At 39.3% G+C, this 25,544-nt stretch overlaps 3 protein-coding genes across 3 annotated transcripts; 1 reads left to right on the plus strand and 2 right to left on the minus strand.

Annotated features, from left to right (window-relative positions):
- The first annotated feature begins 256 nt into the window (after positions 1 to 256).
- On the plus strand, positions 257 to 5,265 carry perm1b (PPARGC1 and ESRR induced regulator, muscle 1b). Its single transcript, XM_065264693.2, has 4 exons — positions 257 to 535; positions 2,225 to 4,477; positions 4,559 to 4,675; positions 4,784 to 5,265. The coding sequence occupies exons 2-4, from the start codon at positions 2,245 to 2,247 to the stop codon at positions 4,858 to 4,860; spliced, it is 2,427 nt and encodes an 808-aa protein (XP_065120765.1). The 5' UTR covers positions 257 to 535; positions 2,225 to 2,244; the 3' UTR covers positions 4,861 to 5,265.
- On the minus strand, positions 4,705 to 19,799 carry rereb (arginine-glutamic acid dipeptide (RE) repeats b). The gene is made up of 17 exons (XM_065264916.2): positions 19,316 to 19,799; positions 18,490 to 18,538; positions 18,225 to 18,349; positions 18,001 to 18,100; positions 17,789 to 17,887; positions 17,358 to 17,438; positions 17,124 to 17,277; positions 16,179 to 16,271; positions 15,415 to 15,617; positions 15,143 to 15,319; positions 14,945 to 15,055; positions 12,858 to 14,005; positions 12,538 to 12,772; positions 11,641 to 12,331; positions 11,404 to 11,541; positions 7,889 to 8,066; positions 4,705 to 7,505 (listed from the first exon to the last, which is right to left on the minus strand). The coding sequence occupies exons 1-17, from the start codon at positions 19,339 to 19,341 to the stop codon at positions 7,472 to 7,474; spliced, it is 3,642 nt and encodes a 1,213-aa protein (XP_065120988.1). The 5' UTR covers positions 19,342 to 19,799; the 3' UTR covers positions 4,705 to 7,471.
- Positions 19,800 to 20,134: 335 nt separating this feature from the next.
- Positions 20,135 to 24,955, minus strand: eno1b (enolase 1b, (alpha)). Its single transcript, XM_065264540.1, is given in 12 exon segments — positions 20,135 to 20,826; positions 20,957 to 21,015; positions 21,092 to 21,200; positions 21,635 to 21,836; positions 21,955 to 22,152; positions 22,232 to 22,454; positions 22,555 to 22,643; positions 22,646 to 22,687; positions 22,846 to 22,915; positions 23,042 to 23,100; positions 24,166 to 24,261; positions 24,850 to 24,955. Coding segments are annotated over 12 exon segments (1,299 nt in total). The 5' UTR covers positions 24,935 to 24,955; the 3' UTR covers positions 20,135 to 20,759.
- Positions 24,956 to 25,544: the final 589 nt, after the last annotated feature.

Below are 25,544 nucleotides of genomic sequence, written 5' to 3' on the forward strand. Positions count from 1 at the left end.
TTGCTAATAAGATATATATATATATATATATATATATACTGTAGCAATGCTTTATTCCAAAACTGAAAAAGCTGGATTATTACACCCCCAGCTTCAAGAATTTTTATAAGAAATTTACTTTAAAAGATTTATTTTATTGTTAACATGAAAATGCTTTTACAGTATGTTTTTACATTAACACCTTGCATTTTGTCTTATGTTTACTACAGTAGGCCCTATAAGTAAAGCTTGATCCTGAGTTTTTCCTTAAGCACACTTTACCAGCATCAGTTGTTTAACCCTTCACTGAATAGCTGCAGGTACACAATTGTACCGTCTCCCTAGAGAAACTTTATTTATATATGTGAAACAGGACACCCTTCTGAAAATGTAAGCACATACGCACCCTAACATGTGATCAGATACAAGGTTCTATTTATAACAGACCTGCACTGAGGGTCCTCCTGCAAGGGCAGTGGGACTCTAGTCAGTAGATGGTGCCATGCCAGTGCTGGATTAACACTGAACTGTTTACAAGCGTAAATAACAGCTAAAGGTAAGAGAGATCTAGATAAGGAGAGATGTTGTCAAAAAACTGCCTATACATGCCGAATCTATAGAGTTAGAGGTCTGTGGCAAGTTTTGTTTATGAAGTTTTGTGTGCAAATTAGTTTTTCTTTGGCCTGTTCTCTGTGTACTAGTAGTGTACCATAAATAATTTAGCCGTCCTTAACCCTGCACAGAACTAAAAGAGCTATTAATATAATAATATGATGAAATGCATGATATGATTCAATTTATGAATTGGGCAGACGCTTTTATTCAAAGTGACGTACAGTGCATTCAAGCTGTAAATTTTCTTATCAGTGTCTGTGTTCCATGGAGATGGAACGAATGACCTTTGCGTTGCTAAAGCAAAGCTCTAACAGCTGAGCTATATGAGCTACTTTGTACATGTGTATTGTATTACGTCTAATTCTATGGTAAATTAATTCATAGTGTAGTCCTTAATATTAAAATATAACATTTTGGGGCGGTTTTCCGGACAGGGTTTAGGTTAATCCAGGACTAGCCTTATTTATATTAGGTCAATTAAAGGGAACATATCATGAAAATCGGAATTTTCCATGTTTAAGTGCTATAAGTGGGTCTCCAGTGCTTCTATCAACCTAGAAAATGTAAAAAAGAACAACCCAGTAACTTAGTTTTGGTAAACCATTCTCTGCATGCATGTGAAAAAGTAGGTAATTTAAATTTACCACCCCTTAATCTGCACTATCCAACCACAGCACTACCATTTCATGCAGAGATCAGCTCATTTGCATTTAAAAGAACACACCCAAAAAAGACATATTGGTTCCTGGAGATCTACCCTCCTGCATATTTTAGTTCCAATCCGGCTTCAACACATCTGACTTTTTAGGTAGCCCTGAAATGCTTGATTGCCAGGATCAGGTGTGTTTGATTGGGTATGGAGCTAACTCTGCAGGACAGTAGATCTCCAGGAACAGGGTTGATCACCACTGACCTAAACAAACACGCCCCTACCCCAACAGAATCTGGACCTTCTTTTGATAGACTCGCCCTGCACATACGCAACCCAGTCAACGATGGCGGTTAGTGGACATGCTGATTAGCTACAAGTGTGTTTTGGTTCTCGGCCCAACTCCCTTTTCCAAATAGTTTTTCAAAAATCATGTATCCCGCCTTTAAGGGGGGTTTACCAAAGAGGTCTTATCCCAGTCTTAGACTAAAATGCATGTTTGAGCTGCCTTAATTTAAAAACATCTTGTACCGACATATCTTAACATATCACTGCCATTGTTTTGTCTCAAGATGCAAACCAGTATTGTTTTTTGTAAGGTGTGTTTGTAAAAACTACTTAAATGTCTTATAACCAAGGCCTAGATTAATCTAATCCGTCTCCGGGAAACTGCCCTATTGTTTTTCATAATAGTATGAAGAAACAAAGAGACGTCAGCTGTAACAGTAGAGAAAGATACTGTAGTGTTGTGCGGTTAGGCTAAATTAAGCTCTGGAATGTTGGTAAAGATAATACAGATAAGATAAGATTGCTTCTTAATAACTGTTATAAACCACGATCTACTAAACTAGGTCATTTTAACCAAACATATAGCAATGCAAAATGTAATAGCCAAATACAAGAGGCCAACATACTGGATTATTTTGTGGGTCTCATGTTTAAAGCTATAGGATTTCCTATAGGATGTTTTCTTTATTCCAGATGTTAGAATAAAGCCTGCAATGGATGACTTTGACCACAGTGTGCTGATAGCAGAGCAGGATTGGGATTATTTCTATACAGAAAGCGAGGAATGCTCAGTTCAGCAGGCTAAACTCGCATCCTTGGATGAATCTGGTCTCAGTGATGTTGATGATGATAAAATCTCTATCTACGTGTCTTCGACTCCTCCTCAAATCAGCCCTCATGCAGAAGAAAAACAGGCCGCAGCTATACATACATCTCAAAATTCTGAATTGACCGAATGTTCCAGCCCTAAAAACGACTTTGCTGGACAGATCTGTGATGCTAGATTGAAAGACCAGGAAACCACGTCTGAATGTTTTTGCCTGGACAACAGTTATGAAGAAATTAGCAACACTGAGCCATTAAACTTGGTTACAGATAATGGAAATGGTGAGAATCAAGGAGAGAATAAAGCAACGTCCTCACTATGTAGTCAAGATGAAAATGGATCAGAAAATGCAGTAACCAAAGTGACAGACAGTTCACCAGTGCTGAGACAAGAGAAAGAACGCTGGTTTGTCACTGTGAACGACAGTCCGGTCCGTCTGAGAGAAAAGGTTGGCACGTCAGGCCAAAAAAAAAGAAGAAAAAAAAACTCTAAAAATGGGAGTCAGCAGAGTGGAGGACGCGATAGCCTTTCTGCCTTAAATAACAATGCAGAGAAAATAAAAGAATTTTCAGAGCGACGAATAATGCCGGAAAAATTTCCGCGACCTCCCAAAAGCGGTTCTGACGCCTTACTATCCAATACATGTCTAAATAAGGAAAATTATTTATCCAACTCATGCAATATTCAAGAAGAAATTGAACATACACCTCACAATTTTGTCCAATTTGTTAATAACAGAGGAGAGGGAAGTCCCAGATTTATTTTGGGTGCCTCTACACCAACTGACCCTTTAAATAGTGAAGGTACAGGACAACAAGAATTATTCAAACAGTCCAAAAATGAAAAAGAATCATCTTCTTCCCAAGACACACTATGCATACAAACCTCCAATACCAGAGCTAAGACCCCAGATGAAGATTTAGGTCCAACTCGACCCATATTTGCCATTTCTTCCTTTTGGGATGAAATGGAAAAATTGACAATAAGTGATATATTGGATCTTCGAATAGCTAATAACATGTCTCCACTAAAAGAAAGCATTATTCCAGAGCAACTTAACTTTTTGGACACCGTTGAAGTTCATGAGGGGATCGTGGATTTTAAAGATGATAGCATAGAAGATATCGTCCTGGTAGAGGACGCAGCGGATTCAGACTATTTTACACATCTGGATGACTGTAAACCAGATCGGTCAAGCTGCGAGTTCTCAACCTTTTCTGATTACGATGAAGATTTTCAACAACTTCACGGAAGTACAAACCACAGCCCTGAGCCCCGTGAAAGCAAAACCCAAAGAGTTCTTGAGCCTACTTGTGCAAAAAGCTTCCTCCAAGACGACCAAATTTGGCCATCGAATGAGATTGTGAGACTGTATCCTGAAGGTCATCTGTTTTCGGAAGCACAATCACAGATCCGGGATACGTTTCTTACAACTGATCATGATTTAAGTTGCCATCTGTTGGACCACTGTGACATCAGGAGATCCACACCTTCACCGGTTTTATCAATGTCAGATGTTCTAGACGATCAGTGCATGCTGTCCATGTTTGAAATCTTGAATGACACGGATTCAGAACAATTCCGGACAAGAACCCCAAACAGACACGTTACAGTTTCATTTCCGTTTTCGCAACACCTGTCTGTGCCGGAGATGTACGAGGACTTCTTTACAGACTTTGAAGTTGGGAATTTTTTCTTTCCTTCAGTTCAAAGTACAACAGAACTTGAGAAAAACATTGTTCCCATATATTCTTCTTCTTCTCGTTCAGTGGTGAAAGAAATGATACAGTCAAACAGCAAAAACGAAAGTACGCCAATTGTAGCTCATTGTAACTCTTCTGGATCACAAAACCTGTTCTTTATCACTGACCGAAGAAATCCTTGGAGAAACCTTTCCTTGAGACGAATCAGGTTTTCTTTCATGGAAAGGATCTGGTTCAGGATGGCCACCTCTTGGGTTTCTCCAAAAATTCCAATGGATGGCGAAGTCTTTCAAGAAAATTGGAATATTGGAACAACATCAAATTCATCTTTAACTTCTATAAGTGTCCTGGAAAACCAGGCTCTTGGACATCTGACGGAAAAGCAGATGTATGCAGGGTCTACTTTCTCAGGACCAGGTACACAAGTCTTCTTATGTGCTAGTTTTCTGGAGATCGAAAATGGTAACAAGACTAACTTATGGAAACTTTTCCTTGCAGGTATAGATCGCTTTCGGTTTTCTATAAAGCAAGCAGACATGTGCCTTGTTTGCATTGCTTTTGCATCTTGGGTGTTAAAATCAATCAACCCACAATCTACAGACATGTGGAAAGCAGGTAAGACACAATGACCAGTCTGTTACATATTAAATTAGGCAATTTATTCGGATAATATATGAGCACACAAAATTAACATGATGCTTTTTCCATACTATTTATTCTCAGCTCTTCTGGCGAACGTGAGCGCGATATCTGCCATCCAGTACTTACGGCGATACGTAAACGAAGAGGATGAACCATAAGAATTTACTATTAGAGCTTTCTCACAAGGGGCCAGTGTACAGAAAAGGGTTAATTTTGCACAAATTCACACCAAACACTCTTTAGTAAATACACATATTAGGTGGTATTTCCTAACAGTCTAATATATATTTATGTTCAATCAATAAATAACTTATCAAAGGACAATTTTGTTAAAGAATACAAAGGGAAACATCATTTTCCATACAAACACTTGCTAGAAGACATGTATTGCTTTAGATATTAGGTTATGGACCAGATGTGACAACTGGTAGATTCTGCGTCAGTTATATTCAGTACATATTTATGTATTTTGCAGTAATTACAATCAAAAGTAAAGGAATTTGTGGTGTTCATATAAAAGAACATTTTTAATGAAAATCAAATAAAATCTTTTAAAATCAACATGCTGCCAAAGCTTAACAATCATCTAGTTTCCAAGTCAAAAAACTGATTTTAGCACATTTTATAAAGAATTATTTGCACATAAATTACAGCTGGAAGTTAAGGAGGTATCAGAAAGTGCCAGAAGTGTGACTGCCATATGTGAAATATTTCTATCACACACTGGTTGTTAAAGGGACAGTTCACCCCAAAATAACATTTTGTCTTTATTTGTGACCCTGGACCACTCTTTATATGGGTATATTTGTAGCAAAAGCAAAAAATATATAGTATTTATGCCTAAAATCATTAGGATATTATGTAAAGATCATGTTCCATAAAATATATATTTTTTTTTTATTTCCTACAGTAAATATATCAAATTTTAAATTAAAGTTTATCATAACTTTTATTTGTCTCAATATTTTTTTTGCACCCTCATATCCCATATTTTCAAATGCCAAATATTGTCCTATCCTAACAAACCATACATCAATGGAAAGCGTATTTATTCAGAGTTCAGATGATGTATAAATCTCAATTTAAAAAAAAAAAATCGACCCTTATGACTGGTTGTGTGGTCCATGGTCACATTTGAAAAAGATTATTAGGGACAGACAGCTTGAGTCACTTTTCACTGCATGTCTTTTACAATATTAATGTGAATGGTGACTATTGCATCCAATTTTGCCTTAAATCTGCATTGTGTGAAAGACATTAAGCCATACGAGCTGAAACAACCATTTTGGGTAAACTATCCCTTCAAGGGAAGTAGTGTAATAAGAACAAGTGTGCATAAAATAAATAACATACCCAGAAAAAAATATATATAAAGATATGAAAATAAAGAGTTGAAGACGGTCAGTCTGACATGTTAATTCATAGATATATTGTACTTAATGAATGAATGAAGTGGTTTGTAATCATGATAATTCATCAAAAGTCTTTAACTATAGGAGTAATTGCAGATGACAACACTGTGCAAGTAAAGATAAGTATACATACAGACATGGATACTAAAATGAGAACAGATTTCTCATTAAAAAAAATCCATATGCGTTAATAAAAAGCAAGTACAAATATTTAGTGTTTATCTGAAAAAAAAATAATGACTTTTTGGCAGATTTGGAAAGTTTATAATGGTGTTGACAGCTAACATTTGTGTCCTTTTGAACACATAAAAACAGTGGCACCCCGTTTCATGGTTTATATTGTTATTTTAACAATTAATATTAGTGCACAACAATACATCTGTATTGCAAAAACCTTTCTATTGCAAAAAGTCTTTCTCTGTGTCATCTTTAGAATAATTAAAATTTTACTATGACCATTTAACCTTTTCAACATTATTCAGCAGCAGATTGTTTAAGTGGTCTAAGTACAGATGTTATTTCAAATAAAAATGGTAGTGCCATGTTTGCATTTATTGCTTAAATTATCCGACAACTGGTACCCTTGGAAGTCTTTTGGTGTTGCAGAAAAATATTTACTATAATGTCCTCCTTCAATATGGGAACACCTGATGGTTTAGGAACACAAGGTTCCAAGTAGCGATGTTTTCTTACGACAATATCGATCTTCTAGCATGGCAGTAAAGCAACTTGTCTGCAGGGTTACACAATCTCTACTGTATATCGTATTCAGAGAGGACAGATCAGCAATAGTCAACATGGTAATACTCGGGATGAATTACTAAAACAAATAATGAAAAACTGTAAGGTATTTTGAAGTTTCATTTTGATGAGGGTAGGATACAGTATGGAAATCATGCACTTTTGCACACAGGTCATCTGAAGTTTTTCGTATCCAAATCTATCATTGCAACTTTTAAATTCAACAGTTAATATATTATTTTAAACATATAAATATGTACAATCTCGAAACGAACGTTTCAATAAACTTTTTAACTAAATTGTGATAAAACTCTGGATATTGGACAGCACTTTTCAAATACTTATTAAATCTACAGTGCCATGCTCTCGGCACAGTAACGACATTACGTGGGATGTTCATTTCGGACAGAAACGATTTCTAAGTAGTGTTCATGCAAGGAAAGCAAAATCATTGTGCTCTGAAAGGCTAGTTATTTCATAAAGCACATTAAAAAGTTTTTAAAAGTTTTATAAGTGCCAAAGAAGAATTAAACCCATGAAGGGTTTCCTGAAAAAAAAGCCTGATACCCTGAACACAGACTTCCCTCTGTAGTCCACAGTGTACGAGTCATTCATTTCAGGACTGCTTGTCTCCCTCTTTCTTCAGACGACTGTTGAAGACACAACAGAAGAATGTAAAGCCAGCCAAGTGTTAAAGCCAGCAATGCATACATTTTACTGTGATGTCTATTGTGACTGAGATTATTTTTACTATAAAACACATTGCACAGCATAATTATCACAGGATGATCAAACTATCTAGCATCTGACAAGCTACAATAAAAAATGGATTAATTCATCATAACATAATGAAGAACATTCTGTGAAAATTTATCCTTGATATGTTAAAAAAATTGACTGAGTAAGGTCATGTCAAAGTTGTAAAATCAATGAATGAAATCAAACATTGATGCCTCTCATAATTAGATTGTAAGACTTTCCTTTGTAAACAGGTATTTACTTTCACTTTAAAACAAAAGGTAAAGGCCCTCACCTGTAATAGTCTTCTTGGCTCGGGAGAGGAGCACTATGTAAGTGTGCATGCCCATGTAGCCACTGCTGTTCTAAAGCCAGCCGCTGCAGCTCTGCTGACTGCGCCTGCATTGCCTGCAGCTGATGCGCAGCTGACATGGGACCCAAGGGTCCAGGTAAGTCTCTAGGAAACGATGCTCCTGTAAAACAAACAGAAAACAACCCACTTTAGTGATCTATACATACATACATATATACTGTGTGTGTGTATATACTATATATGAAGAGTTTGCCAAAATCAGTACTGTATCTGGTCAGCAGGGTTCTAAATTAACTTTTTTGATCACCAGCCAATGTGGCTGGTAACTTTCTAAAGTTACCAGCCAATCAGCATTTCCACTAGCCAAATTTTTTCCGGTGAAAAAGAGAAATTATGAATGCATTTGATAATTTTATTAACATTAGCCCTATTCGGACGGGATTAGTTTTACAGGGGGACCTCTGAGAAAATCGTGCTTCTCAGAGGTCCTCTGTGTTTTTAATCCCGTCCGAATCGGCCATGTCTGTGTTTTTCTCTGACGACCTCCGTAAAAATTCCAGAGCAATTTACCTACTGTTTTTCGCCGAACTCAGAGGTCCTCTGAGAAATTTAATCCCGTCCGGATGCAAATGTCTGTGTTTGCCCGCAATATCTTTTGAAAACGCGGTTCATTTCGTGTTTTGGCCAACTTGATCTGCCGTAAGGTCTTACTAATGCGCGTATATTGTATTTCCTGAGTCCCATTCATTCAGATATTAATGTTTTTTCGCATTCGGCAAAATAAAGTAATTAAATCAAGACGAGCTGAATATCATACACTGTTAAGACTAAACACTGATATATCATTAACATTATAAGAAACTCCGTTCAAAGTTGTTCAACTCCGGAATGGTAATGTTAATTAATAAAGATATTAAATTGTATTAATCATTATTTCTTCATTATTTTGTGTTTGTTATAAGCAGACAGTTATATAAAACACGTAGGCTAATGTTACTTTAGTAGGATTTGTATATTTTATTTTGATTTGTTAAAATTAAATTAATAAATGACATGTTCTGTCATGATTTTGCATTTAAAGCAAAATATTAAACATTACAAACACGCGTATCCAGAGCACGTGCTACTGCAACGCCCAAATGCATGAAACAGATACTCCCATCTCTGGAATAGCCTGCATCATTTTAATCCCGTCCGAATCGGTACATAAAATCACAGACGTCCTGGGGGACACGCTGAAACTCAAACGTCGTTTGGAAAACTAATCCCGTCCGAATAGTGCTATAATAAAGTGAGTCTTCTCCAAGCAAGGCTCTCTTCAATACGACCTGTCTTGGCAGTTTTAATTAACTTTAGACTCTCTGATGACTTTGGGCACTCTCATGGTCCTTTAGCCCTACTGCCTCAACTTTAAAATTATTTGTTCCCACCACAAATTGTTTGTTTCGTTTTTTTCTTTCACGTATACATGCATATTTTCAACATTATACAATGATAGCAATGATTAATAACTTATTTTTACAAGAATATTTGTACAATATTTTAAGAAACCAGTCATTTTATGACTGCTATACTAAAATAATCTCAGTCATAGTTACTGCTAACTGTTTATGTATGTCCTAGTTAAACATTAGTAAACTAAATATTAATTTCATACATGTGTTGATTTTCTCAGCAACAATGCAATTCTATAGACTTGACAAGAGGTTCTCCTGAAATGTTTTCCTCTAATGTTTGAGACCTGACAGGGTGTGAGGATGTAGTTTTCTCTTACCTCCCTTAGTCTCATCATCTTTCCTTTCTGCTTCCCTTTCCCTGCTTTGCAAAAAAACATTTCTGACGTCCACAGAAGCCAATAGTAATCGAGTCAAAATAAGATTAACATTATAATTTAGAAACTTACTTTAGTTTCGTCATGTTTTTATAAGCTAACATAATCGCGTGACGTTGAATGCGGTTGTGCGTGGATAAACGCAATGACTCGCCGACATGGCTTTGTGCGTGTATGCATCAGTGCGCCTGCTGCATCGCTTATTCGCTTTTACAAGCGCATATAGATCCGTTTTTGCCGCTATTATCTTTGTAAAGGAATACACTAGTTAATTGTTAAAATCGTAACTTGAGATTTACACCGGGGCACAACAGATTTAGACTATGGCATGTGCCGCCTTCCTTGTGCGTTCTTGTGGATGCGCTCCGTTCATTTCCATGGTTTCTCGCGCTGGTTTCACTGCAAACTGCGCGCAGCCAATGGGTGTATGAAACATCATCACGTAGCATTACGGTACAGTGTTCATGGGAAATGTAGGAAGTACTGCCAGAGGAATAAATGTCCGAGAACAGAGCATTATGTATCATGCATGCAATGCCTCATGTATCACCGGCCAAACTGGCTAGTAAGTTTTTATGAACACCCGCCAAAATTAATTTTAACCCGCATTTGGCGGGTTGGCGGGTGTTAATTTAGAACCCTGCTGGTCAGTATTAAAAAGTAAATTCTTAATTTTATGCAAAATCTGATATCTGCCGTGTTATTCTGTCATCTTTTCTCCATTTTTTTCAAAACCGTGACAAACGCCAGTCCTCCTTCTCTGCAGAATGCAATAAATCCGCTCAGCAGATCACAGCGCACCATTCCACGCATTGTAAACATTAAAGGTGGCGCTTTGAATACACACAGAATTCTAGTTTTCCTCATCTACTTTGTACTTCATGATAAACAAACAAACAAACAAACAACAAATTAATACTTTTGATGGCATTGATAAACTTTTTGAGGCGGGAAAGAAACGTAAGTCATCAAAATCTAATAATTTAGAGGCACTCGGATGAAGGAAAAAATGACAGCTGTTCTTGTTCTCACACGACAGTATCAAGCTTCTGTCATGCTAACACATTGACCCCAGGGGATCTTATGAAAAACTTTCCATTATTTTACGTGAAGTTAACGAAAATCGAGCAGGATCAAAACATTTTACAACTGATCGCTGTCAAAAAAAGTTCAGCGACGACGTCCCAAGGATGACAGCAACAATGACAGTAATCTTAATATGACAAAGTAAGTGTTTTGATTAATGCCATTAATGTTGATTTTTTTAATCAGTGTATATCACTAATAAACTAAATGAATATAACATGACAAAGATTTATGCACATTTATATATTGATTCAATAGATTTATAGCATTTTGAAAAAAAACCTTGGATTTATTGTATTTTGCGGGAAAAATTATTAGTTTTTATAATAAATCTTTGAAAATCAAATTATGAATTTAAATGTTTAATTTTATTATAACCTAAAATTGTTATGTGGAAGTTTATAACAGAAAATAGTAGTTTTCATCTAGTCACTTTCTTGTTATAGAAAACACATTTTTAGCCAAATTAATCAAAATGGATTTTTTGCATTTTGGAACCAAACTCTTCATATATCATGGTTATCGACAATATAGGTATAATGAATGATGGTGTAACAGGGGAGTCCATTTGCTGACTCACCAAACAGAGGGTGGCGCAGCATTTCGTGCTCGTGGGGTAACTCACTGAGTAGAGGGTTGGGAATGGCACCAGGCGGGTAAGGGAATCGTGCCAGAGGGGGGCCAGCGGCCAATGGGTCCAGAGGATGAGGCCCTGAGCCTGAAGAGAGACAGAAGCAAAGATTTACTGTAAAAATGTCATTTTTCCCATCACTGTATGACAAATGCACAACTAATTTGAAGAAAATTCAGTTCTCACCTTGGTTGAGAGGATCCTGCTGGTGCAGATGAAGATGGGAGTGTATGTGCGAGTGTTGGTGATGGTGCGGTGTAACATTGAGCAGCTGTAGCCGTGCAACAGGGTCGCCGGCAGCGACAGAAGCCATTCTTTCGGCATGGAGCCGTTCAGCCGTCAGACGCTCTGCGTAGCTGATCTCTGGCCGAGGGGGTGCAGCTACGTTGCGCTCCATGGCCGGGTGGAACTGATGGAATGGGTGAGGTCCAGCCATGTGAGGCAGAGGCAGGGCACCGTGACGGGCAAAATGCTCCATAGGATTAGTGGATGGATGCAGTGGGTTCTCCATCTCTGGCGGCTTGACCTCAAATCCAGGCTTCATTCTTTCTCGGATCTCTCTCTCTCTTAGCTCGCGAAGCTCTCGCTCACGGAGGGCGGGGTCTACTGCGTAAAGACCTGGCATGTGGTAGGCTAGCAGGTGCTCACCTGGCCCGATGGGCATGAAGAAAGGATGGTTGCGATTGCTGGGTGACATGACGTGAGGGCGGGCGTACTCGCTGAGTGTGCGGAGGGCAGGTGTGTCTGGGCCAAGATACGGTGGGACGGCGGCCACGGTCGTAGGGGGAGGCGGCTCAAACGAAGGCCGGCCTGGCTGCATATGGGCAGCTAGCAGGTGATCACTCATACGACTATCATGAGATGAGCTAGAAGCACGCTACAAAAATCAGAAAACAAAGAATATTAAATACAACAACACTGTTTGGGAACTGACTAGTTAAACAAATATCTGCCTAGTTTAGTTAATTAGCCCTTAGAAAAATCTCCTATTTAGACCAGTACTGTACATAAATGCCCATAATTATTATTTCAGGGTTTGTACTTGAAACTGACCAAAAACTCAAAGTAAACACCAAAACTTACTGAGGCTTTATCAGAGTCTCTCTCCCTTTCTCGTTCTCTTTCTCTCTCTCTCTCCCTCTCTCGTTCCCTCTCTCTTTCTCGCTCACATCCCTGGCGAGCACTTAATTCTGCCTCTCTCCTGGATCTTTCGGCAGCTTCCTCTCGTTTTTTGGCCAGTTTTGAGGTGGCCAGGGGAGTAAAGTACAGGTCTGTGCGAGCACAGGAGTTGTAGCCTCGGTTAAGGCGTTTGATGAATCTGGAATTGACAAAGAGATTATAAAACCACTCAAAAACTGAACACTTAAGATGTTAGGAAAACATAAAAAAAATTCAATTCTCACCTTGCTGACTGACTTGCATGGCTGGGTATGTCAACGACTGTCGGCTCTGGTGAGGGACTCCTGCGAGGGGGAGGCGGGCTTTCACACTCCTCCTCCTCATCGATTGGCTCCTCTTTGATATGGGGTTGTCCAACAGGAGTGCTCGTTGAGGAGGCCGCAGAGGGCTGATGGGCTGGGACAGGAACCGAAGGAGGATAAAGAGAGAATGGAGCGGTTGACTCAGGGCCAGGACGATTTTGGGTGAGCGGAGGGTGAGAACTGGCTGCAGCTGATGGAGCGCCACTGGGGTGACCTTTGACCTGCTGGTTCTGTGTCTGAGTCAGAACGGAAGGCTGAGAAAGGTTATTCTGAGGAATTACGTGCAGCGGAGGAGGCTGGGAGCACGGCAAGTGTTGTGAGGGCAGAGAAGCAAGAGGTTTCAGGGCAGGAGGTGGAGGCAAATTGGGGTGGATCTGCAGGAAGTGGGCTGGAGGAGCGGTAAGGTGAGGGGGTTGCTTGTGAGAAGGTGGAATTGGTGTGGTCGGAGGGGGTTTGACTTGAGAAGCCGCTGTAGGTGGAACGGGAGGAAGAGGACTCTCTATGTGTAAAGGCCTGGAAGTAAATCCTAGTGGCTGATTTGTTCCAGCTGATGGATTCGGCAGTTGGCCTGGATGGTGCTGATAATGGGGTGGCCCAGGGAAAGGTTGGGCCTGCACTGGGCACTGCGCCTGCTGAGACGAGGAGGTCGAATAAGAGATGGGAGGTTCGGGTACCCTGGGACCGGTCCTGAAAGTGCTTGGTGATGGAACCTCCTGGGAAACATCAACAGATGTTGGCTTTGGGGTGGCAAGAGATGCTCCAGGTGATGGTGCGGATGAAGATGGTGGTAGAGAGGGCTGAGGTGAGGGTGGTGTTTCAGAGGGGGTGTGTGATGTGGCTGTGGCATCAGGCTGCTGGGGTTGGGTTGCTGGGGCTGGTACAGGTGCCGAGGGCGGAGCTGGAGAGTCTGAGTCGCTCTCGTTGGCCTGCAGAGGACTGGCCAGGCTGGGCGAAGAGCTGCGGTTGTCCTGATCGATGTCTTTAGTGTCGCTGCTGCCATCGTCGTTGGCGCTTCGGCTATCTGAGCTCTCGCCTTCACCCTCGCCTTCCGATGGAGAATCGGGTCCCTCCTGGTTTGGAGAAACACTGCTTTAAAATCTTTGTTGATATGATTTGACTACTATGGCATAGATCAGACTCTGAAATAGGCTTTATCCAGAAACCATGCATTTAATTTTTTGCACACAAGCAGTAAACTATTAGCCTATTAGCAACAAACATTTAGTCACATTGCTGGCAGACCAGGATGGTGAAACAGGTTATGTGTGACAAATTTCACACAAAAGTTAAACATATAGGGCGGATTCCCAGACAGGGCTCATACTAATCTAGTTCCTATGCCTATTTGAGCTTCCTTAATTTAAAAACACCTGTACTGACATATCTTAACATATATCAGTGCCATCTCAAGATGCACACCTGTATTGTTTTTGTATTGTCTTAATATAACAAAGGCGTAGTCCTGCATTAATTTAAACCCTGTCTTGGAAACCGGCCTATAAAGTTAGGGATGTGATTATTGGTAAATCCCAAACTGTAACCGTGGGTTCACACCAGTGGTGTTTGAGGCGTCAAAATCGCGTCTACCGGTCTAGTTTATCGCTTGAACATTTTGAGTTTACTCGCGTCATCGAGACATTCACGCGGGAATTTGAGTCATAGGAGGGGCTTCTGCGACTCCGCTCGCTTTCTGTAATCACGTCACTACTAGAGCAAGCTCCTGATTGGTTAACGCGGCGCGTTTTTCCGGCAAAATTCAAATTTTTCTACTTGCGCGTTTGCCGCGGCAATGCTCAATTCGCGCAATTCGCACAAACTAGACGCGCGAATGAGGCGGAATCGCGTCTACCGTGCCACGCTAAATGCCTTATTCGCGCCGTGAGACCTCCAGACATGCATCAACGCGTCTTCACATTGACTTTACATTGAAATCAAGCGCAAGTGATGCCCCTACCGCGGCTGGTGTGAACACAGCACAAGTATGAAGTATAGTAAATACAAGCACTGACCTGACTCTTGGGTCGTTTTAGATTTTTTCTATCTGGCTCATCAGCATCAGGAGCAGTTGACTCTCGCTGTCTCTTCACACCCTTTACTATAGAAACCTCCACTTTGATCTTCTGATGAAAAATTACAAAGAGGATAAATTCAATATTATGCACAACAAAGTGGTCTTAAAACATGACTAGGTTAGTTTAATTAAGCACCTTGTTAGTCTTTCCGGCAACTCCGTTCTTGCTATCAGAGCTGGATGCCCTGGTTGCCATAGCAGTTGAGCTGGTTCTGGGCGAAGGACCATTCGAGCGTACATCCTCAAGATTTGGAGATGCGCCCCTGTCGGTGCTTCCGGCTGACCTGTTGCGTCCACTCCGAAGAGATGACATCTACATGTATAGACACAGGAAGACTAAATGAAAGTATACTACTCTACACACAGATGAGCACAGGCGATGATAAAGCAAGCACAATAAGGGCATACATGTGGCGGCACACGGCTTCGTCTGGTCTTCATCCCATGTCTGACGCCGAGCCCCTCTTCCTCCTCTTTGACGGGTTTGAAAAGGTAGGGTGGATCAGCTGGTTTGGGAACGGGCGGCAGGCGTCTATGTTTACTGAAGTGCGAGTGGCAACTGGAGCACAGCAAGACGTTATCTCTGCCACCATACTGCCAATCCTTAGAGTCTGAAAGAAACATTCGTGTGAGCCACAATGGAACCAACAAACACAAAATATATGAGTATATAAGCAACCAGTGTGTGTGAGGGGGGGGTTGGAAACATGATGGTTTTGTAAACCTACATAAGTAGCAGAAAACCATGGAGGGGGACTAGTAACTAAAGATACATTATAATGAACAAGACAAGAAATTATGAAATACAGATTAAAGCAATTACAGCTCAGTCCATACAGGACTCACATTACAGTGTATAGCCTAATATAGACGGTTTCATCGGACGCACGTGATACACGTCTGGATCCGAACCTTACTTCCGGTTTCGTTTTTTTAATGGTCTGACTAGTTGCTAAACTCGTCGAAAATAACAAATGTTTTGGTTTCCTATGTAATCTATGTGTTGTTTTGTTTGCTTGTTATATAAATAAACTATGTTTAAAGAACTTTGTTGTTATTTATTATTAGCGGAGTTTACCGGAAGTTACGTGCGGACCGCGACAGCGGCTTGTTTATGTTGTTACTGCTGAAACCGTCTATACAGCACTGATAAAGAGGTGAGATAAACTTACTAGTGGTTAAGCAGTGACTGCAGGCTTGACCTTTGGCCCCCTGCTCACTATCCTCACTGTCCAGGTCATCTTCACTGGCTGAACTGAGTTCCACTGTAGATGGACAAAAACGCACAGTCAACAAAACATGACAAAATGTGTCATTAATTCTTTTAATATTTATTAATGGTTCTCTGAGTTTTTTAGGTGGTACACCACAATTGTAAACCACCTTATACCCCAAATCTGTAGGACACCTAAACATCCAAGAAAATCCATAGTATTAAAGGGGTAGTTCACCCAAACATTTAAATTCTCTCCTCATTTACTTATTCTCATGCTGATAAAAACCTGTATACATATCTTTGTTCTGATGAATACAAAGGAAGATATTTTGAGGAATGTTTGTAACCAAACCGATCAGAGGTCCCATTGACTTCCATAGGTAGTAGGTAGAAAGAATACTATGGAATTAAATGGGGCTTCTAATCGGTTTTGTAACAAACATTTCTTAAAATATCCTTGAGTCCCACGTGAGAGAAGTCACCGGCCACCAATGCTTGTGTGCATCTCGAAATCATTGGCACTGATATTTCAGTACAAGGTGTTTTTAAGGTAAGGCAGCTCAACATGCATTTTATTCTAGGATTTGGATAAGCCATGTCCGGGAATAACATAATATTATAATTTTTTATATAGTTAATAAACCATCTGTTCGCTTGCTAAGATGTTGGATTGAACATTTATGTACATCGACACCCAACTGTCAGTTACATTAAGTGAGGAAACAGTTCATCACAAATTACATGTTAACACAGTAGGTTTATTTACTGTTGTGAATTAATCAATCAATCACTCACTCACTCAACATTGCGTTGTTTTGTCAATCAAAATTGTCATTTTTCATAAACCATCATGTATGTAAAGACAGCTAGCAGGAAATTAGTAGACATATGGCAAACTTACTGGAGGAGGTGCGTGACGTCGTATTGGCAACAGCTGTTGCGTTGCGCGTTTTCACTTTGCGAGAAGCTGGTTGCCTCCTTTGTTGCCGCTGTGGTCGTGAACCCACGGCTTCGGGAGTTTTCTTCCAGTAGTAATAGAACGTGATGAGCTCACCCTGAGTGTCCAAACACATTTTTTTTATCATAAAATTGACACACATTTGTTATTAGATTAAAAATGGCTCCTTTTTCTTACCGTTTTCTTACTAGGTAGAAGCTCCTTGCGTATTCTAAAGAAGTTTTTGCCGTACTGTCGGAGGCCTCTGATAAACCGTTTCTAGAATTGAACATACAGGAGATTATGAGAATTTTTATTTTCACATATGTGACCCAGTCTACCAGAAGTGGTTATTAGTAATTTACTACATAATATCATCCCTTATAATGTAAATATAACTGTGATATATTTAATATATTGACTGAGAAAGGTCAGGTCAAGAATTAAAATCAAACTTTTATGCATCTAATCTAATACTTAGAAAGCAGTGCAAAAGGTCATGGGTTCGAACCCAGGGAACACACATGCTGATAAATAAAATGTATACCTTGAAATGCACTGCAAGTCGCTTTGGATAAAAGCGTCTGCCAAATGCGTAAATGTTCAACAACTCTGAATGACTTTCTCACCACTTCGTCCTCTGACCAGCATTTCTCAATCAGCTTTGGAACTGGTTTCTTCACCAGGCACTGCAGAGCTTTAGCTGCATCATATTGACTTTCATGGAGCTGTTAACAAAAAAAAAAAACTATTTTAGATAACAGCTTGACGATGTGCAGTTAACCTGACGATCATTTTTGCGTGGTCCTCTGTGGCACTTAAACTTAGTGAAACCACATACCGTATTTAAAGCGTTCAACGTGGTATCATCCCTTGAAGCTGCAAGACAGCCATCCTCCGTCGAACCTCCATCACACATCCCCGCAAAAGCAGCCATGCTCCTGTTTATTCAGCAAAAATACAAAATGTTATGTTGAATCATCCAAATACACCTTCAACTCAAAGCCATTAAAACGACAATGTACAAAGTGAATAGGAAGTGACACCCAGCTGAACAGCCATTACCTGGCAGCCCGGAGGTACATGAGGAGGTCGCAGTCATTGACCCCAGGTGCCCAAACCAACTCCTCATTATCGGTGACAGACTCTGTTCCCAGAGCAGGTGGAGGTTGCAATTCAGGAAGTTTTGCCTGTATACGTTTGAGCGTGATATTTATTGTACAACTTTGACAATATAAAAAAAAGCAAAGGTACTATGACTTTAAAAACGGCATGCTATATCTTTTAACACTGATGTTGTGGAAAAACTTTTTAAAATGGTTTTACCAACCTGGTGACTTGGTCCAACTCGAATTTCTCCTTGTGTGCTGTTCAGCTGCCTAAAAATAAAATATTAGATATTAGCCGAAACATACAACATTCCAAAGTGTAAATTCACTAAAATCCATGACTGAAGTTTACACTGACAGCCAAGTTTTCCAGAACAGCGCATTTTACAAATACACTTTCTGAAGGTATGTGAAACTTCAGGCCCCTGTCACGCGACCTGTTTCATGTCACTGTTTTCCACCCTTTTAAATCGCCTCCTTTCAATGTTAATCATAAAACGTGATCAGCCTATTACCAGTCGCGAAAAACGATCCAAAACCCGCCCAGTTAGCGTAACCAGCCAATCAACGCCCGAGTATTCCGTTCCCTCCAAAGGTTATATAAACGGGGGCTTGGACGTCCAGTTCATAAATTTACACATAAATCACTCAAAAGCAGTGTGCTGAATACATTACAATGCAAATCTAAGTACTTTAAGACATTTACAGTTTGATATGCACAAATTCCGTTCCTTATCCCGACATTTATCGCAAAATGAAACGTTTACGCTAATGCACAGAAAACGATTATTAACAAATATTTGCAAAGCTGGCGAACAGACCAAATGCAACACGTTAAAAGCGCATTACATATTAAACTGTCGATACATCTGCCCAATTTTATCTCGTCAGGCTCCTGGCTGGCCTTTGCGTGTGTGTGGCCGAGCGAGACGAGCTGTCAAGTTCAAAATCATCTCGATTTGCACTAGAATGCAAAAGTATTTCGGGATGTGAAAAAGCGCTTGCGCGAGCGAATGCAACTATGTGTAATAAAAAGAAACGACAAACCTTCGCGGACTGAACAAGTCGTCCATGGCAGAGGCTGTTTCGCTAGTGTTTACAGTTTGTTTTCTGCTGCGGCGGCGGCTCAAAACTACGCTTTCCTCTATTTAGTACTACTCAAAATGGAGGCTGAGTATTTTTTCCTCGGCGCAGGCGATGACCTCAGTGTTCACGCACAGCCTACAGAGATCCCCTTCAACAAGCATAACTGAGCATGTGCCGCTGCAGCCAGCGCTAATGGGATCATCTCCGTGTCCGATGTCTGTGGAGATCAGCTTCAATGAAATGTCTCTGGCCGTCCTCCCGTGTCAATATTCACATAAATATGGATGCCCGGATACATTTCACCAGCCCACACTTGATGGCATTCCGTTGCATACTGAATAGCAGACATCGTGCAGAGTGAAGAATACAAATATTGTCTCGTTTCTGGCTCAGTGCCGTAGGATATAAATACAGCACTTGTAGATTTAAAGGTCTGCTACTTTTGAGACGGATTTGTTTCGGCTCAGTGGTATTAAGCTACAGCCCTGTCAGTTTTAACGACTTCTTTAGTACTGTACATCCCTGTACCGCTTTAGTGTCCAATTGATACAAAATCTCAACAGCTTAAATATAAAGAATAATGTTTTTGCAAAACAAAAGAGTAAAAAATATTAATATTATTATATAAAAATAATATATTTTTGGTGACAAAATGCATTAATACAATTGATTTCAAAGCTGACAATGTCAGAAACATGGAATTGAAGAACATTGCTACTGTACAATAAATGATGTCACTCACTTTTTGGGGTAACATTTTATTCTAACAGTGTTGTTCACTTTCAGAAGCACGGACTCGAAGAATCTGCTAAGCAACTTTTAGAGGAAAATACTTACTTATCGTTTGCATTGCAGTCACCAAGTGTCAACTACTTGTATTAATAATTTAAATAAACATTATTACAGTATTGTTTCATTAACTTTAATGTCTGCATTTCCTCAGGAGTCAGTAACAACCCAAAAATGAGGCTATTTTGCCATGACACATACTGACTTTTGCTGGCACAAAAATTCTTTAACCGAACTTTTAGTATATTTACAGTAGTACACCAAGTGGTCTTAAAGGGATAGTTCACCCAAAAATTCAAATTATGTCATTATTTACTTACTCTCATTTTATTACAAACCTTTATAAATTTATTTTTTATGAACACGAAGGAAGATACTTTGAAGAATGTTTGATCATAAGCCTCATTCACCTCCATAGTAGGACAAAAGAATACTATGGAAGTGAATGGGGCTCATGAACAGTTTTATTACAAACATATAAAATATCTAAATACCTTCCTTAGTGTTCATTAGAATTTTTTAATACAGGTTTGTAACAAGATGAGGGTGAGTAAATGATGACAGAATGTTAATTTTTGGGTGACTATCCCTTAAAGGGTGAATAATAAGAATTATTTCAGTTCAGTGGATTTCTGAAGTTTTTCCCAGCAAAGCAAGCTTTGTCCCCCAGCTCCTCTTCAATTCTGTGCATAACAAAAGCAAATCATGAGCAATAGATATTTTTACACATTTGTGAGGAACAGGTGCAGAATTGAAATATAAGATTATCTGTCATTGCATTTGCATTTTAAATAAAAATAAATGTAAACTCACCTGAGAATCTGGTTGTACTTCGCCAAGCGCTCAGAACGACATGGGGCTCCCGTTTTAATCTGAAAAAGGGGAAAATAAAATGGTCAAGTAACTGAACAAGTTGGGATTAGTTATATATAAGAAAATACATTGTACCTGTCCAGTGCAAAGTCCAACAACTAGATCAGCAATGAATGTGTCCTCTGTTTCTCCAGAGCGATGGCTCACCATCACACCCCAACCACTGGACTGAGCCATCTTACATCTGTGATATTAGACATTGAAGAGCTCAGATGCAAAACCCTCTAAGTGCGTCTAACATGTTTTCTTGTAAATGCACATTTTTTATCAGAATCTTAATATATGTTGCCAAAAAACTTTATTTCTGAATCGCCTGAGGCGGATTAAGCAGATTTGAAGCAAAATTATTTGATGAACGTATAATGTGTGCCAAAATATCATTATTTTAGGTAGCGTTAAGCGGTTTTTGCATCTGAGGGAAATATGAATGGATATAAAATGTAAAAAAATAATTGAATTATTATTATAATTAAACTTGAATAGAATTTAGTGAATGATGGGCATTCAAATGCAATACTCCAAACTCCAAACTATGACATTTCTGTGGGTACAGATTTTATTTAGGCCTACCCATTACTCATCAGATATATAAATATGTGGTCATGAATTTGAACTCACGCCTGCAGGGATTCAGTAACGCTACCAATCTGGTTGACTTTGAGCAACAGGCAGTTGCAAGCCTTGCTCTCCACTGCTTTAGCAATACGTTTAGGGTTGGTGACGGTGAGATCATCTCCCACCACCTGGATGCTTGTGGTGTTAGTGAAATTGATCCATGCTTCCAAGTCATCCTGGTCAAAGGGGTCCTCAATAGAGACCAATGAAGCAGTGATAAAGGGCAAAAAAAATGCTTTTAAATGTAAAAATGGCCTGTGATATGTTCATATATGCAAGTAATTACAATTACTGAAGGAAGACCGGAAATGACCAATGAATACCTGGATAGTCCTGAATAAAACTCTTATAGAGGTCAGCAAGTTCATCAGGGCTGATGTATCGACTTGGATCATCTGGAGATTTAAAGTCCAAGTCATACTTCCCATCACGATAAAACTCTGATGCAGCCACATCCATGCCAATCACAATCTCATCCGTGTATCCAGCTTTACTAATGGCATTCTTCAGCAGCTCCAAGGCTATCACAAAAATCAAGTAATCAAGTTATGATAAAGTGATGACATCACAATAGTTTTAGAGATTTTATCATTCCAATACCTTCCTTGTTTTCCAGGATGTTGGGTGCAAATCCTCCCTCATCGCCAACATTAGTGGCATCCTTACCATACTTCTCCTTAATAACATTCTTTAGATTGTGGTACACCTCTGCGCCAATGCGCATGGCCTCCTTAAAACTACTGGCCCCAACTGGCAGTATCATAAATTCCTGCATGGCCAACTTATTGCCTGCATGCGAGCCACCATTGATCACATTAAATGCCTTAATGGAATTAAAAAAAAAATAGTAACCACCTTTTATAAAAAAAAACAATTTGTAATTGTACAGTATTATTCCAGATATAGGGGACACTAATCCTTACCGGGACAGGCAGAATAACCTCTGGGTTTCCAGCAAGGTCAGCGATGTGGCGATAGAGAGGAACACCTTTCTCTGCAGCCCCTGCCTTCACACAGCCAGGGACACACCCAGGATGGCATTGGCACCTAATTTAGCTGATGTGTAAAGGCAAAAGTATTATTTAACTGTATGGGCAAATAACAGATTTTAGGGGTTTTTACAAACTTAAAAAAAGACAGTTAATAGAAAATGGATTTAATGTGAAGCCCTTTCCTATTGTTAAATGTGTAAACATAGAAATGTTGTGAATTACACTTGTTTTCAGTCCCATCCAATTCCAGCATGAACTGGTCAATCTTCTCCTGCTCAACTACTGGAATTCCCTATGTGGCACAGCAAATAAAGAGAAAGAGAGGGACAGAACAGACAAAGATCACTACCAACTATCCAAAGCGAATTAGTTTATTGATTTTTCCTTTTGAAATAAAAAATAATAATAATAATCTCACCTGGCTGATCAGTGCAGGTGCAATAGTTTGATTCACATGATCAACAGCCTTTGAAACACCTGGATTGCACAGGAATAAATAAGGGAAATATGAACACCAGAGGAAATATACTATTAAAGGGGACAGAGAATGAAAAACCATTTTTACCTTGTCTTTGTTGAATAATGGTAGTCTACCCACATTCACAAACATACAAAAAGTGCTAAACATGCTAAACATCTCAGTCTCATAGAAATTCCTCTTTTAGAAATGTCAGCCAGAAAACGACCCAATCTGAAAAACTGATGCTTATGACATCACAGGCATCTCACTGCCCCGCCACTTTAAAATAATTGGCTACAATTTTTGAGTGGCAGCAAAGTCAGCCAATCAGTAATGAGATTGCAAGTTAAGCCAGTAGGGGGAGCCAAATAGGTGCAAAACCACTTGTTTAAAATCCCCCACCCTAATAGAGCTATCTGAGAGAGGTTTTTAGGAAGCTTCTAAGGCATTACAGACCCAAACAAAACATTTTTTGTCTACATGTCACATCACAGAACAAGGATAAATACTCCGTTCAATCATTCTATGTCACCTTTAAATAGTCACTACAGTTATTGTGTAGATACTTTTGAGTCGTGCATGCAATCAAAAATCAACATAATAAAAAATAAGTTTTGTCATTCAAGCATTAGCCACAAACATTCATATTCATATTAAAGTGCATTCAAGGAGTGCATTAAATAGCCTAATGTTAATATAAATCACCAAACATAATTTAATCATTCACTGTTGTGATTTGCATGCTTAACAAGCATTGCATAGATCTACACATTAAACAGTTTAACACTGGAATGTTTTGATGTCATGCAAATTAATCCACCACTGATCCACCAAAGTCAAAACGTAAAACTGGGAATATGTAGATTAGTCCAAATAAATTTTCATTTGTACACTAAGTACCTGTTAACACAAGGGTGAACCAGTATATAATCAGTACATTTATGTCTTCCTTTCCAACCTAACACAGAAAACAGATCTAAGGAGAAAAATGGTCCATTGATTTATTAAAAAGTAAATCTAGCATAACAAAAGTCTAGAAAAGCACATTAAAATGTAATTTTTCATCAGAAACATAAAGTTACCTTTGCCCAGATAACGTGACTTATCATCGTCTCTTAGCTCTAAAGCTTCATAAATTCCAGTTGATGCTCCACTGGGGACAGCAACCCGAAACAGACCTAGTGAAAAATCACAAGGGGTAGGTGTGAACATAGATATGTATATAAAGGCTAGATGGCTCGTCCGCGCTGCTGGCCAATTGAGTGCAACGTCCGCATTTTGGCGGCCATCTTAGGACAGGGCGCTCGCTCACTCGTAGCATTGAGTTTTAATGATGCAGGTACTTTTAAATGACCATAACTTGCTTAATTTTTTACCGATTTTCAAACGGTTTGGTTTGTTATAAACGTCAAAGATGTACCTATGACACTGCATACCAATACTAAAAATAAAAAATAAATTCATGAAACATGTTTAAGCATCCAGATTTATAGCCACGTTAATAACGTTTGTAAAAACCCAAACCGTTTGAAAATCGGTAGAAAATTGAGCAAGTTATGGTCATTTAAAAGTACCTGCACCATTAAACTCAATGCTACGAGTGAGCGAGCGCCCTGTCGTAAGATGGCCGCCAGGTGATGACGTCAGGGACTCCGCCTTGAGCCATCTAGCCTTTATATACATATCTATGGGTGTGAATGTTTATGCATGTAGTAGTACCATCTTCTTACTTTTTTGGTTTAAAAAGATAAGTCATGGGGAATCACCTTTTTCTGTGCAGAGGTCCACCTCCACAGTGGGGTTACCCCTAGAATCAAAAATCTCACGGGCATGTTTTTTCAGGATAGACATGTTCCTAAAAATCAAATAAAAGCCCAAATTAAGATATAGGCACCAACAAAGACATAAGAACTTGTCATCACCTGTCTTACAGTAATATACTACTAACCCACATTGAACAGATTGGCTTGCACTCTCATTAACTTTAACTCCACTATAACTCAGTTCCCTTATCCGGATGCAGGGGCTTCACTCAACGGGTGTAGGACAATTCTAAGGGTCCATGCATTATTGGGGCCCCAAATATAATTTTATTAGTAGTAACATGGGTGTGGTAGAGGGCCCAACCATAGGCTATATTTTCCTCTGTCCGTATGGATACTGATTATCCCAATCATTATCATCTGGTCTCATAAATAGTGATCTACATGTGCTATCCCTGGCATGAAAAAGTCGTGTAATTGGATTAGCACTTGCCATTAAAATATAAACAAGACAAAATCCTGCTCGACTAGTTTAAACGATTTTACCGAAGACTCGTGGAGACAGTATTATTAATCATTTATTGTGGGTCGTCTTCCAGGAATCGAATGTCTTGTATAGTTTGTCCTACTAATATTTAATCTCATTACAGATTTCATAAAAAAGTGGGCGTCATGGAAACCACGACTCATCTGCGCGT

This window comes from Paramisgurnus dabryanus, chromosome 7, assembly GCF_030506205.2.
Source record: "Paramisgurnus dabryanus chromosome 7, PD_genome_1.1, whole genome shotgun sequence".
NCBI lineage: Eukaryota > Metazoa > Chordata > Actinopteri > Cypriniformes > Cobitidae > Paramisgurnus > Paramisgurnus dabryanus.

Bases quoted from the DNA above. Each gene is read 5' to 3' on its own strand.
- rereb (XM_065264916.2), bottom strand. From the start codon at position 19,341: ATGGACGACTTGTTCAGTCCGCGAAG. The intron at 18,539-19,315 runs GTTTGTCGTTTC...TTTTATTTTTAG, and splicing joins GACTTGTTCAGTCCGCGAAG to GCAGCTGAACAGCACACAAG. The intron at 18,101-18,224 runs GTAATGGCTGTT...CTGAATAAACAG, and splicing joins ATGTACCTCCGGGCTGCCAG to GAGCATGGCTGCTTTTGCGG.
- perm1b (XM_065264693.2), top strand. From the start codon at position 2,245: ATGGATGACTTTGACCACAGTGTGCTGATAGCAGAGCAGGATTGGGAT. The intron at 4,478-4,558 runs GTACACAAGTCT...TTTTCCTTGCAG, and splicing joins GTCTACTTTCTCAGGACCAG to GTATAGATCGCTTTCGGTTT. The intron at 4,676-4,783 runs GTAAGACACAAT...ATTTATTCTCAG, and splicing joins TACAGACATGTGGAAAGCAG to CTCTTCTGGCGAACGTGAGC.